Raw genomic sequence first — 18,563 nt, forward strand, 5'->3', positions numbered from 1 at the left:
CTTTACCAAGCATTACCATTTGCCTCTGTATTCTAGATCCAGAGCTGGCTTTGCCAGTGTAGTACTGCAGGGCCTCATAGCCACACCAAATCCTATTTAGAGCCAGCCACCCAAACTCTGCTTTTGGATTCTACCGAAATGTAATGACTGCAGCAGTGAAACACGATGAACATAGTACAGTTTTGTACCTACCATAAATGTAGATGTTGGTGTCTTCACTGCTGCAGTCCATGTTACCCACCCGCCAGCCCCTCTTTCTTATCTGGACTAACCTATACTACCTATGTGGTGTATTTGCTGGTTACTGAAGGTTTTATTTTTACCTCTTTTTGTATATTTCATTAGCAATATGTATTACCTACCATTTTTGGGGGCACCTAACATCTGGGGCAAGAAAAACTGAAGAAAATGGCATGTGCTGCTGCTTGTATACCCCTGGCACACTGAAGTCAGGGAAGAGGCAACAGCAACCGACGCCGGACCAAGACTTTGGAACTCAGGCCAACTGTGGGCCCGCCTGACTGCAGGATAACCCAAGTGTAAAGACTGCAGCAGTGAAGATGCTCGAACATCTACATTTATGGTAGGTACAAAACTGTACTTTAATGGAACCTCCAGCAACTCCCCCTGCACATCAGTCAAAGAGAGATGATGGCTGTGCAGCAGTCCTTGATGGCTTTCAAATCCCTTCTCTCTCCAGGGGTTCTCCTGATCAAAACCAACAACACCACTGTGATGTACATTAACAAACAGGGAAGGACTCGCGCCTACCCACTGTGCAGGCTGGCAATGACCCTTTGATTCACAGCCTCTTCCATGCAAATACACCTGTTAGCACAATACCTGCCAGGCTCGCTCAACTCTCTGGCAGACCATAAGCAGAAAGCTCTGGGACCCCCATGAGTGGCAGCTCAACAGAAACACCTTCTTCCTGATTTCTCAGAAATGGAGAACCCCAGAGGTCGACCTCTTTGCCTCCCACACCAACCATCAGCTCAGCAAATTCTGCACCAGGGAAGCATCTGCATGGCTTGAAAAGTGGATGCCCTGTCCTTCCACTGGGTAAATCTCTCTGTCTATGCCTTTCATCCCCTACCTCTCATTCCCAGGGTACTGCTCAAAATAAGTGAGGAAAAACCAAGGGCCATTCTCATAGCTCCAGACCGGCCCAGACAGCACTGGTACCCGTTGCTGCACAGCCTGTCTCCACTGCCTCCATGGAATCTTCCTTAGATTCCAAACCTCCTAACTCAGAGGGATGGGGAATTCATGCACCCCCAATTGCAGACACTCAGTTTGGCAGCTTGGCTTATACCCCAACCCATGACCAATCTGCCATCCTCAGTAAACAGATTATGGATGTTGTCTGAGAGTACAGACACCCTAGCACCAGAAAGTCTTATGCAGATAAATGGAAAAGGTTCTACACCTGGATCCAGGCTAAGGGGGCCAATACGTCACAGCCCTTCATCCCTCTCATCCTGGATTACTTAGCTGACCTACTACACAGTGGTCTTTTTCTCTCTAATAATTGATGCCTCTGCTATTTCTGCTAATTTTTCCACTCAGCAGCCTCTTTTTTTTTTTTTTTTTTTTTTTTTTTCCACACCCTCTGATTAAACAGTTCCTCAGAGGGTATAGCAACTTGAGACCCCCCCCAGAAGGGTACCAACACGAGGTTGGGACCTTAACTTTCGAAGCAGCTTCTTCTGCAGACCTAAACTTTCACTCCTGGAAGACAGCCTTCCTCCTGGCCTTCACTTCAGCCAGAAGAGTCTGAGCTGCAAGCACTCATGGCTGTGGAACCCTTCATCATCTTCCATGCAGACAGGGTATCCCTCAGAACAAATCTGTACTTCATGCCCAAGGTGGTGTCCAGTGTGGCTCTCAACCAATCCATCCATTTACCCACCTTCTTTCCTAACCCCCAAAACAAGGGGGAAAGGATTCTGCACTCTCTAGATGTGCACAGACAGTGCATATATGATCTGGACAGGACTAAACCCTTCAAAAAGTCTGATCAAGTTGCTGGTTATCTTTGCTTCAGGGGCAGAAGGCAAAGCCATCTCCAAGAAAACCATTTCCAAATGGATAGCACACTTCATCCATTTCTGATACAAGCAGCATGGCAAGCCTCCTGCCAAGGGGGTCAGGACACACTCCACTGGAGCAGCCTCCACCTCTGCAGCTTTCCTCAGAGGAGTCCCCACCAGGGACATACTGGAGGCTGCCACCTGGACATCTGTTCATACTTTTATCAAGCATTACCACCTGCCACTCGCCTCCAAATCCAGGGCAGGGTTTGCCTCTGCAGTCTTGCAGGGCATGCAAGCCAGCCCCTAGTTTCCTGGTCAGCCTCCGCCCATTTTCTCTGCTTTGGAAATCTACCCAAATGTGATGACTGCAACAGTGAAACATGAAAAACGTACAGTTGTGTACACTTACCATAAATTTAGATGCTCAGTGTATTCACTGTTGCAATCCTGGTTTCCCTCCCTCCATCCCACTTTCTCTTTTTCTTCCTTGTTTTCCTTGTTCTCCTTTCCTTACAAGGGACATATTGGTATTTTCCACTGGTGGGGTTCTACCACCAGAGCCTGGCCTCCTACTTTGGGGGTTCCTGACAGGTTAGGGCAAGAAAAACTGATGTAATGGTGTTGGATGCCTTCCTTTATACCACTGACTACCTGACGTCTGTCCTCAAGTGATGGCAACCGGTGCAGAAATACTAAGTCTCTGGTATTCAGGCCGGTGAAGGCCTACCCTGGCAGGGATAACCTAAATGTGATGACTGCAACAGTGAATGCACCATTACATCTGCATTTATGGTAAGTGTACACAACTGTACTTTTTAAGCACAATCTGAATTTTACAATGATCACATTCATTAGATCCCAGGTTTTAAACTAGGTTTTATAAGTTATCAAAAAGAGCAGTTACATTTTGTAAACCACTTGCAATGTCTTAGCATGTGTGTGTCATTTAGTTGTTATAATTACAGATTTGAAAATGTTGACAATATTAAATTTAATATGAACAGCATTTAATATCTTTTTTTTTGTTGCATCACTAGACAGAGTTCAAGTATCAATGCAGCTGTGTTGCCATTTGGGTGAGCTTTTAATATTACCTTTTCCAATAGCTTGTATGTAGCATGGTTCTGTATTTCGTTTAAATATGAACTGGCAGTGTAAGAGACCCAAAGATGTCACTAGGATGATGAACACCTGGAGGTGCCACCAGGATTGAACATGTTAAGAGCATGATGCAGTTGTTAGGAATTTGATATGATTGATAATTGTATTCAGTGCTGATGTGCCAATCCCTTCCCATCATCCCCTTTCTGCAGGTAGAGATGAGTTGGGTTATATACTTTAACACCTTCCTTGTTTGTCTGTCCAACAGATCTGACACATCCCCACCCCACTGCCATAGGTAAGAAGTAGCCTGGAGAAGCCATTTTTACATTCCTCTGGTTGTGGCCAGTACATCTTTGGTTGTGCTGTGACACCCATGTGTTGGATTCCTTTGGCCAGGTGATGAAAGAAGATGACATTGGTGAATTTCCTTGTATGTTGCCAACGTCCTGTTGTCAGAGGGGAGATTGTGCTAGTCTTGAAGGAGAATAATGAAGAGTTCTGGGCTTCTGCAGGTTAAAGTGGATAAATTGGAACATACATTGTTCCTGTATGTCCCTAACACAGCTGTGCATTCTCTGGAATTCCTCCATTGCCCAGCAATTGATGCCATCATTATTGCAAGATCTGTGGCAAAATGCTACAGAGAGACTACCACAGTCGGGAGAGGGTAAAAAGAGTCACTTAAGACTATTTGTTTCCAAGAACATGGTCCTTGAAAGACAGTCTTAGATTTGTCAAAGCTAAATAGTAAGCTCAAACTGCTATCCTGGCAAATTGTCCTTCTCCTAGCCTTCATGATAACATTGGATTTGATGGATGCCTACATCCATGTAGCTATAACCAAGTGAACAGGCCGTACCTCTGGTTCAAAGCAAGGGCCTCCTACTTCCACTTCACCTCCTGGCCCTTTGATTTGTATACTACACCCAAGGTATTTGCAAAATGCTCCAGCAGTTATCTCTTGCAGAACCAAAGTGATTCATATATCTGCACCCAGACAGTTGCCTAATACAGGCAACAGGTCTGGAGAAGACTTGTAGCTCTGGATTTTTCCCTTTGTAGTTCATAACTCTGGGGATTCAAGTCTTCCAAAATCCCAACTCTTGCCCAGGTAGAATACCTTGTTCTTGAGAGCATGGCTGGACACTGAAGCAGAAAACCATTTTGCTTCACAAGAAAGTGACCTTTTTGAGACTATGCTTCAGCTCGATAGCACAGCTCCCACTACATGTTAACAAGGAAATATTTGAGGCTGCTCGGGTACATGGCTTTCTTTTATCATGGTGATGCCCATACCCAAGGCTAAACATGAGGAAGCCCCAACAGTTCCCAAGAAAAAACAATAGTGTCAGCACTTCTGTCCTCTAGAATGCTGAGTCCTCCTCCTAGCCCCTTTCAAAAAAGAGCACAGCAAGTGGTTCTAACCCCCCCCCCTGTCAAACAAGAGCTGCCATTGTGAGCACAGCAAGTGAAGCTAAATTGCAGCAAGTGAACCTAACCCCCCTCATCAAAAAAAGTGCTGTCATGATGAGCACAGCAAATGAACCTAACCCGCCAATCAAAAATAGCTGCCGTAGTGAGCACAAGTGAATCTAAACCCCCCCTGACAAAAAAGCGCTGCCATGGTGAGTACAGCAAGTAAACCTAAACAAGGAATCCCATTCACATTGGAAGCATTCATACAGTAGCTGCAGACTCGGGCTTATGCTGGGAGCTTACTTAGGAAGTACATAAACAAGAAAGGCGGGCACATGTTCTTTCCCTCCATATGTGCAAGACATAGAAGCTTGGTTTCTGGCCGCGAGAGGTTTACTGTCTGGAAGAGCAAGAGTGCTCCCCAAAATATCCCACCATATTCACTTGCTTTGGATGTTATTGACCTTTAAGCTGTCTTTTTGCTAGATTTTCATTGTCTGAGCATTATAGCTCAGAATTCGAGGCTATGACAGCAATGTATTATGGAGGTATGAGAAAGGTGTTTGGCAGTCTGGAAAAATTTTGATCTGCAAAGTGGTACTAGTGCTTGTATCTTTGCCTTGATGTTCATCGTGTTACACTGCTGCAGTCATCACACTTGGGTTATCCTGCCGTCAGGCGGTCCCGCAGTCAGCCAGAGTTCCAAAGTCTTGGTCTGGCGTTGGTTGCTGTCGCTTCTTCCCTGACGTCGGTGCACCAGGGGGTATATGAGGCATCAGACTCCATTTTCTTCAGTCTTTCTTGCTGTGCGGTGCCTAAAACAGGCTGAAGATTTAATTACCCTAATCAGGGGTTCCCATCCCCCTCCTGATAAAAGGCCAAGACAAGAGGAGGATTATGCTTCCTCTGACCAGGTTTCCATTTCCTCAGATACCTCAGAGGAACAGGAATACTCTTTTTTCCCCTTATGAAGATTCTGATGCTGAAGAGTCTATTCCCTCACCATCTCCTCCAGAAGACTACTCCTTTGGGGAAACTTTACATACCATGAGGGATCATTTTCACTGGGAAGGCCAGGATTTCTCTGATTCTAAGAAAAGGCTCAGAGTTCCTTTTACTCCACCAGCACAGACCACTTGCTATCCCTCCAGTTTTAGACATTGTGGATGATGTTTACTTAGAATCTAGTCTTAACCCAGACTCTCTACCTCCTGCTCCAGCCAAACCAGACAGATACTGCAGAGTCCCTGACTCACACAAATTCCTGTATAAAAGCCCTGTTGCTGACCCAGAAACAATTTCCCAGGGTCCCAGAGGGGTTAAGGCCTCTATTGCTAAAAATCCTGTACCCTCTGAAAGGGATTCCAGAGCACCAGATAGATGGGGAAAGAAGGTATACATTTCAGCTACTCTAGCTATGAGAGCCTTGAATTGCCAGTTTCACATGCTGAAATATCAGCAATTCCTAATGTCAGAATTAAAACAAAAAATGAGCATGCATTCAGAGCAGCCTGATTAAGGAAATGCAGGATCTGTTACATGCAGCTGAACAGGTGGGCAAACATACTTTACAATGTGGATTTGATTCATTGGAAGCTTCCTGTAGAGCAGCAGTGACTGGGTCTGTCTTACGTAGGCATGCTTGGTTAAAAGAACAAAACCCTACCTGATAATGTTAAAGCAAAGTTATCGGATGCACCTTTACAACAGGATGTTTTATTTGGTGTAAAAGCAGAAGAGGTTTTAAAGAAAATGGAGGATAAGGCAAAATCTATGCAGACGGTCAAGGACGTTTTACAGGTTCAACCCCCTCGCTTCGGCAGAAATTGGCCAACACAAAACTGGTCCTTTCCAGCATCTGACAGACCACAGAGGGGCAAATACAGACGCCTAAGGGGCAGAGGTCAGTCACAAGGCCCTTACAAACCTCACCAATGGGGTGCCGCTACCCAGAAAGGAGGGTAAGACAGGCCCCAAACTAACAGAAGACAAACACAATGACTTAATCCTCAAACTGCGAAGCAAATCTCTCTTGGCAGCTCCCTTGGGAGGAAAATTAGCTCTTTTTGCAGACAACTTGGTACATCATCACAAAAGACAAATTGGTCCTAAACATTGTTTCACAAGGATACAAATTCCACTTTCACACCTTGCCAAGGATAAAAGGAATGCCAAACCTGCCACCAAATCAATGGGCGGAGGCACAAAAACAAATTACAGCTCTCATGAACATGAGAGCCATTCAACAGGTACCTACACAGGAGCAAGGACAAGGATTTTACTCAAGACTCTTTCTAGTCCCCAGAAAGGACAAATCCTGGAGAGCCGTTCTGGACTTTTTAATTCTAAACGCCTATCTCAAAGTACCCAAATTCAAGATGCTAACACTACAGCAGCTTCTTCCCATGCTGGGCAAGAAGGCTTGGCTAGTAACGGATCTCAAGGAGGCATACCTGCATGTCCCCATCAGCCAAAATTGCAGAAGATACCTCTGTTTCATTGCAGGTTCGACTCATCAATTCTCTGCACTGCCCTTTGGCTTATCTACTGAGCCCAGGGTCTTGACAAAATGCCTGGCACCTGTAATTGCATACTGCAGACAAAGAGGAATTCAGATATACCCATACCTGGACAACTGCCTTATTCAAGCAGAAAGCAAGGACATTCTTTTAAAGCATCTGGCGTTTGTCAAACACCTTTTAAGTTGCCTAGGGTACACAGTAAACGAAAAGAAATCAAAACTAGTGCCCTCACAGAACATTACATTCATGGGTGCCAGCTTGAATACAACGGCCCAGATGGCTGACCTCACGCCAGACAAGCAACAACAACTGACTCAATACGTCAAAATGATGGCAACAAAGACCCAACTCCCTGGAAGAAAAATTCTGCAGGCCTTGGGATTCATGGCATCTTGCATACTCCTAATACCATTTGCAAAACTGCATACGAGGAAATTACAATGGTACCTGAAGAGCGTATGGACACAGCACAGCCACAGCTTGGAAACAGTGATACCACTCATTCTCTGCCTTCAACAGGAGTTTCTATGGTGGGCATAGGCATGTCACCTCAACAAGGGTCAGCTTTTTACCTTGCCCGCAGCCAGGCAAACTATAACCGATGCATCGGACTATGCCTGGGGAGCACACATGGCAGGACAGTGCATTCAGGGCAAATGGAATACAGATCAAAGGCATCTGCATATCAATCACAAAGAAATGCTAGCTGTACAGAATGCCCTAACAGCTTTCAAGGACCTCTTACATCCAGGACAACTCCTAATAAAGACGGACAACACCACAGTAATGTGGTACATAAACAAGCAAGGGGGCACACACTCCTACCCCCTATGCAGGCAAGCAATGACCTTGTGGAACATAGCACTGACTTACCAAGTTCAACTACAAGCACAATTCCTGCCAGGAAAGAAAAACACATTGGCAGACGACCTAAGCAGAAACATCATGGATCCCCATGAGTGGAAACTGGATCCACAATTATTTGCAATGATAACTCAAAAATGGGGACGCCCAGACATAGATCTGTTTGCCAACCCCCAAAACTACCAACTTTGAAAATTTTGCACAAGGACATTCCACCCACTAGGTTGGAAAGTGGAGGCCCACTCATTCAGTTGGAAAACATTAACAGTGTATGCTTTTCCTCCACTGCCTCTACTAGCAAAGGTGCTGCTGAAAGTCAGATTAGAGAGACCACAAATGATACTCATTGCTCCAGACTGGCCACGCCAGCACTGGTATCCAATACTAAGGAACATGGCCCATGGCCCACCATGGATTTTACCACAAATTCCTCACCTGCTCACTCAGCAAAACAATCCGATTCTACACAGCCAGCTCAAGACTTTAAATCTGGCTGCATGGCAAATTACCTAAACAACCAGCAAACACCTCTCTCTAAAGCTTCTGTAGGCCAGGAGGCCCAGCACCAGGAAAACCTATTCAGACAAATGGAAAAGATTTTGCGCCTGGAGCCAGGCTAAAGGACAAAATCCACTTGCTCCAAACATTCTTCAGATTCTACAACATTTAACTGAGATGTTGCACGAAGGATTTTCTTTTTCATCTATTAAGATCCACGCCTCAGTGATTTCAGTTCACTACAGCACGGATTCTCCTTTATTTTCACATCCACTCCTAAGACAGTACCTCAGAGGGGCTAAGAACATAAGACCGCCCAGGAGAGCACCAACACCAACTTGGGATCTCAACTTTGTTCTGGAAAAGCTTACACTTACCGCCCTTTGAACTAGCTACTTCAACTGATTTAAAGTTTCTTTCATAGAAAACTGCCCTGCTACCAGCAATAACCTCAGCTAGAAGAGTCTCGGAACTACAAGCCCTAATGGCAGTGGAGACTTTCCTCATTTTTCATCAAGACAGAGTTGCTCTACGGACTAACTTTTCCTTTATGCCGAAGGTGGTATCCAGTGTGGCCCTAAACCAAACCATTCATTTACCCACCTTTTTTTCCAAACCCCCAGAACAAAGGAGAACGACTCCTGCACTCTTTGGACATTCACAGGCAATTACTTTACTACTTGGATAAAACTAAGGCTTTCAGAAAATCTGACCAGCTCTTTGTATCCTATGCTTCAGGATCACAAGGACTTTGGAACCCTGGCTGACTGCGGGACCGCCTGACGGCAGGATAACCCAAGTGTGATGACTTCAGAAGTGTCAACACTCGAACATCTACATTTATGGTAGGTACAAAACTGTACTTTTTATATATTTACCAAGGTAGTATACTGATCAACGGTGACCGTTTTCAGGCCAAGCCCACCTGAATGATAAGTGAAAACAAAATTGTCAACTTGGAGAGGAAGAAACAATATATACATTAAGCAAATTTACAAAACACATTCACCGAAGTAAAGTGTTTACATTGTAGGGTCCTGCCCTTTCAGATCCAGTGTTATAACTTTAACTGTTTACATATTCCTACAAAGGTATTGTGTGCATCACTCCTGGAAATGTCACAGAATACATCATGAGGGGTTAGTCTTAATTAACATGAACCTTTAAACCGGCTCACGTGTTTTTTTTTTTTTTTTTTGCATGGTGTGGCACATAACTGACTCTGTGAACCCAATGGAATAATTGAAACATTCCCCTTTCAAATTGTTCACAATAAAAATATTTTGTGAATTCTGTGCAATATCAACTATTCCCAAACTCACTCAAGCTCTACTGGAATTTAACTGTACTCATTAAGTATGCTTTCTGCATTCTTAAATATGGCTAGCATTCTTTAGAAAATGGTGTCACCTTTATATTCTGTTGATCCCCTTATTTTTTTCAGTTTTGCCCAATAGGTAAATGTTGAGTGTAAGTTAGCATGCATGAGTGCTGCAGATGTATGTACTTTTTTTGTTTTTATTCTGTTTCACATATTACTTTGTTTCTGTTTTTATGACTGTTTAATGTATTATTGTAACTGTAACATGTTCTTAGTGTTTCATTGTTGCAGTCATCACATTTGGGTTATCTGCCTGCAGGTAGCCCTCAGCTGGCCTGAATACCAGAGTCTTGGACTCGTGCGTCGGATGCTGTCTCTTCTTCCGTGACTTTGGGTCGTCAGGAGTATAAAACATGCAGCCGATGCCATTACATCAGTCTTTCTTGCTGTGCAGTGCCCGAAGCAGAAGCAGTTCACAAGTGCCGATCGGCCGACTCCTGAGTTTTTGTTTTCGAGTTTCAGAATCATAGTCTTCAAAAAAGCGAAGTACCCCATTAGGGATCCCTTTGCTTGCTCTTAACAGTTGTCAGTAAAAGTTAACAATTGTATTACCTGTGGAAAGCCAAATATCTCAGATTTTCATCCGTACTGCATTCCTTGCTTAGGCCCAAACCACAACGTCCCTCGCTGTCTGTTTTGTGCCTTGTTCAACCCCCAAACTATTCGTCGTCTGTCTATATTTGCAGTAAATTATTTTGGTACTCTGTATAACTATCCAGAAATGGCTTCGGTACGCCATCCGACTACCGATATTACGAAAAAACATAAGGATAAAAACAGACACAGGCCGCATAGGTCCAAATCTGCCAACTACGCTTCCGTTAAGCTAGTCGCCAGTCCGCCGGTACTCAGTGAGGTGCTTTTGCAGCCCCTGAGACCCATTTGGAGTCCGGTATGCAATGAGATTCTTCAGCTATGGAACCTGTGGATGTCTCTACCTTGGATGGGTCCGGAGCCGCTGTGCAAGCACTGGCTTCTGAGTGCATTCAGGCCTACAGACTAGCATTTTAAACCAATGCCATCTTCTTCATCCAGGCCTAAAACTCCACCCACGCCTAGAAAACCGACACCCAAACCGCATGCTCAGACTCGTATGCTTAAAAAACAAATGCTTAGAATGGCTGAAGACCTTATTACCTTAATTAGGGGAAGCCAACCTCTTCCCCCTCTGAGACCTAGAACTGATTTTCCTTCTGATCAGGAATCTGATATTTGTTTCTTCTGATTATCAGGATTTGCCCATATCTACCTATGAGGATTCTGATGCAGAGGATTCCATTCCCTCTGCTTCCACTCCAGAAGATTTTTCTTTTGGTGAAACCTTGCACACTCATTTCTGCTAGGAAAGCCAGGATTACCCTGACTACAAAAAGAGGCTTAGGGAATTCTTACTCCTCCCTCAACATAGGCCTTTAGCTATCCTGCCTGTTCTGGACTTTGTGGATGATGCTTTCTTGGAATCTAGCCTTTCCCAAATCTGACCGGTATTAGAGTACCTGACTCGAGTTCCTCTTCAAGAATCCTACTGCGGATCCAGAGACCATTTCCCAAGAACCAAAGGGCATTAAGGCTACTGCTGCCAAAAACCCTACCCCTTCTGATATTGATTCTAGAGCCTTGGACAGATGGTGTAAGAGGGTATATACGTCTGCTACTTTGGCCATTACAGCTTTTAAATTGCCAGTTTCATATGTTAAAGTACCAGCAGCTTATTATTGGACTACTTAAACAGAAAATGATTCCTGACTGTGCTGAACACCATGAATTACAGGATTTAATGCATTCTGCTGAACAAGTTGGTAAACATACTTTGCAATGTGGTTTTAACTCTTTAGAAGCATCTTGCAGGGTCTGTACTTGGAAGGCATGCTTGGCTTAAGGAGCAAAACTTGTCAGATCATGTTAAAGCTAAATTACTGGATGCTCCCTTAAACCAAGACCGCCTGTTTGGCAACAAAGCAGAAGTCCTCAAAAAAGATGGAAGAAAAAGCTAAATCTATGCAAACTGTTAAAGATTTCCTGCAAGTACAGCCTCCCAGATTTGATAGGCATTGGCCTTCAAAGAATTGGTCCTTTCCAGCCTTTTTAGACCTTCTCAGTCTAAACCCAGGAACAGCAGACCACCTAGGTTACTGCCTCAGGCTATACACAGTCTTAAAGAAGTGGGAGGCTCCCACTTCCAAAGCAGGGAGTAGTAAGACACCACTCTACGGGAAAATGGCACAATGACTTAACCTTAACCCTTCCAAGCCCTGCTCAGCTGCCTGCTCCCTTAGGAGGAAAGCTCGCCCTGCATGCAAAAAAACTGGGAACTCATTACCCAGGACAAATGGATTTTGAATATAGTTCCCAAGGATACAGATTCCACTTCCACTCCCTACCAACCCCAAACGGTTGGCCAGACCTACCCCCAAATCAGTGGGCAGAGGCTAAACAGCAGGATGTTCTTCGTTCCACATTGCTGCAGTCCTAACTATTGGGTAGTCCGCTGTCCAGTCGGCCCGAATACCAAAGTATAAGGCTGACGTCGGTCAATGACAGACGCCATATCCTCAGTCTTTTTTGCCGCATGGTCCGATGCAGAAGCAGTTTTGCGAGTGCAGGTTGGCGTTCTGAAATTTTCTGAAGTCGGAGTTTCAGACCGAATCAAAGTTGGCTAAACATTTTGGTTTTTCTTGCCTCAGTATTTAACCGGATGTCAGAAAAAGTGAATAACTGTATTTCTTGTGGGAAACGGATACCTCATAGGGATTACCATACCTTGTGTATACCTTGTTTAGGGCCTGAGCACGACGTTGTTGGATGCCGCTCTTGTGCTAGATTTAACAAACGCACTATTAAGAGAAGGTTAGACTGTGCCAGGTTAGTGTTTGGGAAGCAATTATAATATGCCGTCGGATGTTCCGGCCCGCCAAAAAGCGCAAGGACAAAACAGCAAAGCCTAGGGTTGATGAACGGCGCAGTCCCAGACGTTGGTTCTTTAGAAGGCTCAGTGGAGCCAGAGGTTTTGCCAGGAGTTTCTTTGGATTCTCAGGCAGAGACTTTACTGTTACAGGATGTGCCTTCTCAGGAGGTAGGCCAGGCTGAAGGGGCTTCTCAGGTAACTGTTCTTCCCTCTCTTCCCAAGGTAGTTAGAGCCTCTCCTTCTGTTTCCAAAACTTCCTTGAGAGGTAGGCCAAGTTTAGCTTCAGTGGGGCTTCTCCTAGCACTTCAGGTTCTGTGCCTAAGAAACATATGCTTAAAATGGCAGAAGATTTGATTACTCTGATTAGAGGTTCTATCTCCCCTCCTGATAAGAGGCCTAGGGTGGAACCTGAGTTTGAGAGTTTTGAACAGTGTTCAGAGGCTTCTGAGTCTTCTGGAAGATTTGCAAGAGTATCCTCCTTATTCTGATTCTGATGTGGATGATTCCACTCCTACAGCTTCTCCTCCTGAGGATTTCTCATTTTCAGAGACTCTGCATTCCATGAGGGAACACTTTAAATGGGAAGGCCAGGATTACTCTGATTCCAGGAAAAGGCTTAGGGAATTCTTGTTTTTACCCCAGCATAGGCCCTTAGCTATACCTCCTGTGTTGAATGTGGTGGAAGATGTTTTTGCAGAGGCTTCCCTGAATCCTGATTCTTTGCCTCCTGCTCCTGTTAAACCTGATAGGTACTATAGGGTGCCTGAAGCTCATAAGTATCTTTTTCAGAGTCCTAGGGCAGACCCGGAGACTGTTTTTCAGGGACCTAAAGGTGTTAAGGCCTCTGTTGTTAAAACCCTGTTCCCACTGATAAAGAGGCAAGGGCTTTGGATAGATGGGGAAAGAAAGTGTATACTTCTTCCACTTTAGCCATGAGGGCGTTGAATTGTCAGTTTCACATGCTAAAATATCAAAATTATCTCCTTTCACAATTGAAATCTAAGGTGGATGCTTTGGCGGAAGGTATTGAGTGTAAAGAGTTGCTGGATTTAGTTCATGTGTCTGAACAAGTGGGTAAGCATTCTTTGCAATGTGGTTTTGATGCTGTACAGGCCTCCTCGAGGGTGGCTGCCACTAGTTCTGTTCTTCGCAGGCATGCCTGGTTGAGGGATCAGAATTTAGCTGAGCATGTTAAGACGAGGATTTTGGATGCTCCTTTACAGTCTGATGTGTTTGGTTCGCCTGTGGAAGCAGTTTTAAAGAAAATGGAGGACAAAGCTAAGTCTATGCAAACTGTTAAAGATTTTTTGCAGGTGCAGCCAACGAAGTTTAGTAGAAATTGGCCTACTAAGGGATGGACATATCCTGCTTATGATTCCCAGTCTAGGGGTAGGTCTAGACGTGGTAGGGGCAGAGCTCAAGGTTCTTTTAGGCCTAGAACAGGGAGTTCACCTGCTCAGACTTCTGGTGAGGGCAGGGTCAGTCCTTCAAACAGACCCAATGACCTGCCTTTTCAGCTGCCAGTAGATTCTCGTCTGGCAGCTCCTTTGGGAGGAAGACTGTCTCTTTTCAAAGAAAATTGGGATTTAATTACTCAAGACAGATGGGTGTTGGATATCATTCACCACGGTTACAGGTTTTATTTCCATACATTGCCCCCTTTCAGAGGCATGCCAGACGTTCCACCTCCACAAAGGAAAGAGGCTCACAAGCAAATTTCTCAGTTACTCCAAATAGGGGCCATTCAGCCAGTCCCTGTATCAGAAAGGGGCCTAGGATTTTATTCTCGCCTGTTCCTAGTACCAAAGAAGGGGAACACGTGGAGACCAATCTTGGATTTATCTATCCTCAACACTTATCTGGACATTCCCAAGTTCAAGATGTTGACGTTACAACAGCTTTTACCTCTGCTGGGCAAAGATCACTGGATGGTAACTTTAGATCTCAAGGAAGCTTACCTTCATGTGCCTATAAGACTAAGTTGCAGGAAGTATCTGCTGAGCTGGAAATTCTCATTATCAATTCACTGCATTGCCCTTTGGCTTATCTACTGCGGGCAGAGTATTCACAAAGGTTCTGGCTCCAGTGATAGCTTACTTCAGGTTACAAGGAATTCAAATCTATCCTTACTTGGACGACTGCCTGATTCTGGCTCAAGAAAAGGAAGAACTTCTACAGCATCTGGAACATGTTATAGCAGTGCTAAGATGCCTAGGGTATTCTGTGAGCGAAATAAAGTCCAGTCTAGTACCCTCTCAAGACATGTGCTTTCTGGGTGTGAGACTGAATACAGCAGCCCAGATGGCCTTTTAACCCCGGACAAACAAAAGAGTCTATCACTTTACTTCCATCAACTATCTCATCAGTCCGTGCTGACTGCAAGGACAGTCCTTCAAGCATTAGGGTTCATGGCATCTTGTATTCTGGTGCTTCCCAATGCCAAACTGCATATGAGGAAGCTACAATGGTATCTCAAAATGTATGGACACAGCACTGCCAGGATTTGGACACTGTCATTCAAATAATACCTTGCCTTCAAAAAGAATTTTGTGGTGGGCTCAGGAATGTCACCTAAACAAGGGACTCTCTGTGACCCGCCAGAGGCGAGTCAGATTTTAACGACAGATGCCTCGGACATTGCTTGGGGAGCTCATCTAAATGGAAAGTGGATACAAGACAAGTGGCCTGCCAGACTACAGCATCTACATATCAACATGAAGGAGATGTTGGCAGTCCAGTTTGCATTAATGGCTTTCAAGGAGTTACTTCTTCCAGGGCAGGTGTTGATTCTAACAGACAACACAACTGTCATGTGGTACATCAACAAACAAGGGGATTCTTATCCTCTATGCAGGCAAGCAATGATTTTATGGGAGACTGCGCTCAGCTTGCAACTAACTCTTCAGGCAAGGTTTCTGCCGAGCACAGAACTCCTTAGCAGATGTGTTAAGCAGACAAATCATGGATCCAGTGGAAACTGGATCTTCATGTATTTCAGAAATTGACAGTGTCATGGGGAACTCCAGACATAGATCTGTTCGCTTCTCCACTAAACCACCAGCTGCCAAAGTTTTGCACAAAGGGTTTCATCACACAGCTTGGAAAGTGGATGCTCTGTCTTTCAGTTGGAAAAATCTTCATGTGTATGCCTTTCCACCTCTGCCTCTTCTTCCAAAGGTGCTCTTAAAGGTCAGACAAGACAAGCCAAGGATGATTTTAATAGCTCCAGATTGGCCTCGCAACACTGGTACCCATTACTAAGGAGTCTGGTAAGGAAGCCTCCATGGCCTTTACCTTTGATTCCACATCTGTTATCTCAGAAGGACGGTCATCTGCTCAATGTCGAGCTTCACTCTCTTCATCTAACAGCCTGGCATATTCTGTGTTGAAACACAGCAGGTCTCAACTTCCTCAACAAGTTTTAAATGTGATTATGGAAGCTAGAAGACCTAGTACAAGGAAAGTGTACGCTGAAAAATGGAAGAGATTTTTATTTTGGAGTACAGCAAAGAATTTGGAGATTTCTGAGCCTAATTTGAGTGTGGCTCTTCAATATCTTACTGAGTTATTGGACAAAGGTTTGTCCTTCTCTTCCATTAAGATTCATGCTGCAGCAATTTCAGCTCACTATGATTGTGACCCACCATTGTTTTCATCCTTTGTTCAAGCAGTTTCTTAGAGGGCAAAGAATATAAGACCCCACGAGCTCCTACTCCTGCTTGGGATCTCAATTTTGTGTTGGAAAAACTTACTCTACAACCTTTTGAGCCTGCAGCTACTGCTGAATTGAAATACTTGTCATGGAAGACTGCTTTTCTGTTGGCTATTACTTCTGCAAGAAGGGTGTCTAAGTTGCAGGCCCTTATGGCAGTAGAGCCCTTTTTGATTTTCCATAAGGATAGGGTATCATTACGTACTAATCCTTCTTTTATGCCTAAGGTGGTTTCTAGTGTGGCTTTACACCAAACTATTCATTTGCCTACTTTTTATGCAGACCCCCAAAATAAAGGGGAAAAGATTTTGCACACTTTAGATGTGCACAGGCAATGCGTTATTATTTGAGCAGGACTAAGGATTTTAGGCAGTCTCAGCAGTTGTTTGTTTCTTTTGCTTTGAGTTCAGGGCAAGCCTGTGTCAAAACAAACTATTTCTAGGTGGATTGGGTTTTGTATTGCATTTTGTTATTCCCATCATGGCAAGGAGATTCCAGCTGGGATTAGGCCTCATTCCACTAGGGCTACTGCCACTTCAACAGCATTTCTAAGGGGTGGCAACTAAGGATATTTTGGAGGCAGCTACTTGGAGTTCAGTGCATACTTTCTCTAAGCATTATCACCTTCCTCTCTACTCTAAGTCTAGGGCTGGTTTTGCCACAGCTATTTTGCAAGGCATGTTGTCAGCTCCTGCTTCTTTATGATTTGCCAGCCTCCTTACCTCTGCTTTGGGATTCTACCCAATAGTTAGGACTGCAGCAATGTGGAGCGAAGAACATAGTACAGTTTTGTACCTACCATAAATGTAGATGTTCGAGGATCCACATTGCTCCAAACCCTCCTCCTTCCCCTCTGTGTTTAGGGTGGTTGTGTAGGTGAGGTTATATGCTGATATTTTTGTATATATTGTACATATTTTTGGTGCAGGTATATTGGGACTTGTCTTTTTAGGGTCTTCTGACATCTGGGGCAAGAAAAGACTGAGGATATGGCGTCGGTCATGCGCATTAGTACCCTGACGTACTGACGTCAGTCTAATGCGCCCTGACCGACGTCAGCCTTATACTTTGGTATTCGGGCCGACTGGACAGCGGACTACCCAATAGTTAGGACTGCAGCAATGTGGATCCTCGAACATCTACATTTATGGTAGGTACAAAACTGTACTTTCTCTCTCCAAGTATCAGGGCTGTTCAGCCTGTTCCAGCAGAAGAAACGGGACAAGGTTTTTATTCAAGACTTTTCCTGGTACCCAGAAAAGCCAGCTCCTGGCGTCCTATCCTGGACCTCTCTATTCTAAACACTTTTTTTGGTAATCCCAAAATTCAAGATGCTAACACTTCAACAGCTGCTTCCTATGATGTAGGCAAAGATGCCTGGTTGACAACCTTAGAGTTAAAGGAAGCTTACCTGCACATTTCAATAAAGAATCTTGCAGGAAATACCTATGCTTCAAGGACAGGCTCCATGCAAGTTCAGTTCTCTGCACTTACCTTTGGCTTATCTACTGCGCCCAGGGTATTTACAAAGTGTCTAGCTCCAGCCATTGCATTTTGCAGGCAGAGAAGTATTTAAATACCATACTTGGATGATTGTGATTCAGGCAGAAATTACTATTAAAACATCTGGCATTCGTAAAGAAACTTCTAACTCACTGGGGTACACCATAAATGAAATCTCACCTAGTACCCTGCCGACAAATTGTATTCCTGGGAGCAAGCCTGTATGCCACTTCCCAGATGGCTTTCCTCACTCCAGAGAAACCAGTTTGACAACCTACTTCAAATTACTGACCACAAAGACCCAGCTATCTGCAAGGAAAATTCTGCAAGCCCTGTGGTTCATGGCCTTTTGCATTCTAGCAATTCCATATGCAAGACTGCATATGAGGAAACTACAGTGGTATCTAAAAAGCCTATGGTGTCAGCATTCCCAGGACCTGGAATCAATGATTCCTGTCATTCCTTGTATAAAGTCAAAGTTCCTTTGGTGGGCAGAGGCCTGCTACCACAACAAGGAGCTCCCTTTCACTCTACCCCCTGCCGCCCAAACCCTAACAGACACATCAGACTATGCATGGGGGGCTCGCTTGGCAGGGCAGTGCATTCAGGCCAAATAGAACAG

The 18,563-nt window shown here is 44.5% G+C and overlaps 1 protein-coding gene across 3 annotated transcripts in view; it reads left to right on the plus strand.

Annotated features, from left to right (window-relative positions):
• Positions 1-18,563, plus strand: part of TINF2 (TERF1 interacting nuclear factor 2) — a 767,662-nt gene that overhangs the window by 415,997 nt on the left and 333,102 nt on the right. For 2 of the 3 annotated variants that reach the window (XM_044058404.1, XM_044058402.1), the window contains one exon: positions 3,074-3,112. The exons of the other annotated variant lie outside the window; for it this stretch is intronic. In XM_044058404.1, coding sequence (XP_043914339.1) covers positions 3,074-3,112 — 39 coding nt within the window. The remainder of the gene's footprint in view (positions 1-3,073; positions 3,113-18,563) is intronic. 3 annotated transcript variants of the gene reach the window in all.

Source organism: Protopterus annectens, chromosome 16.part0, assembly GCF_019279795.1.
Source record: "Protopterus annectens isolate FY-2018-M chromosome 16.part0, PAN1.0, whole genome shotgun sequence".
Lineage (NCBI taxonomy): Eukaryota > Metazoa > Chordata > Ceratodontiformes > Protopteridae > Protopterus > Protopterus annectens.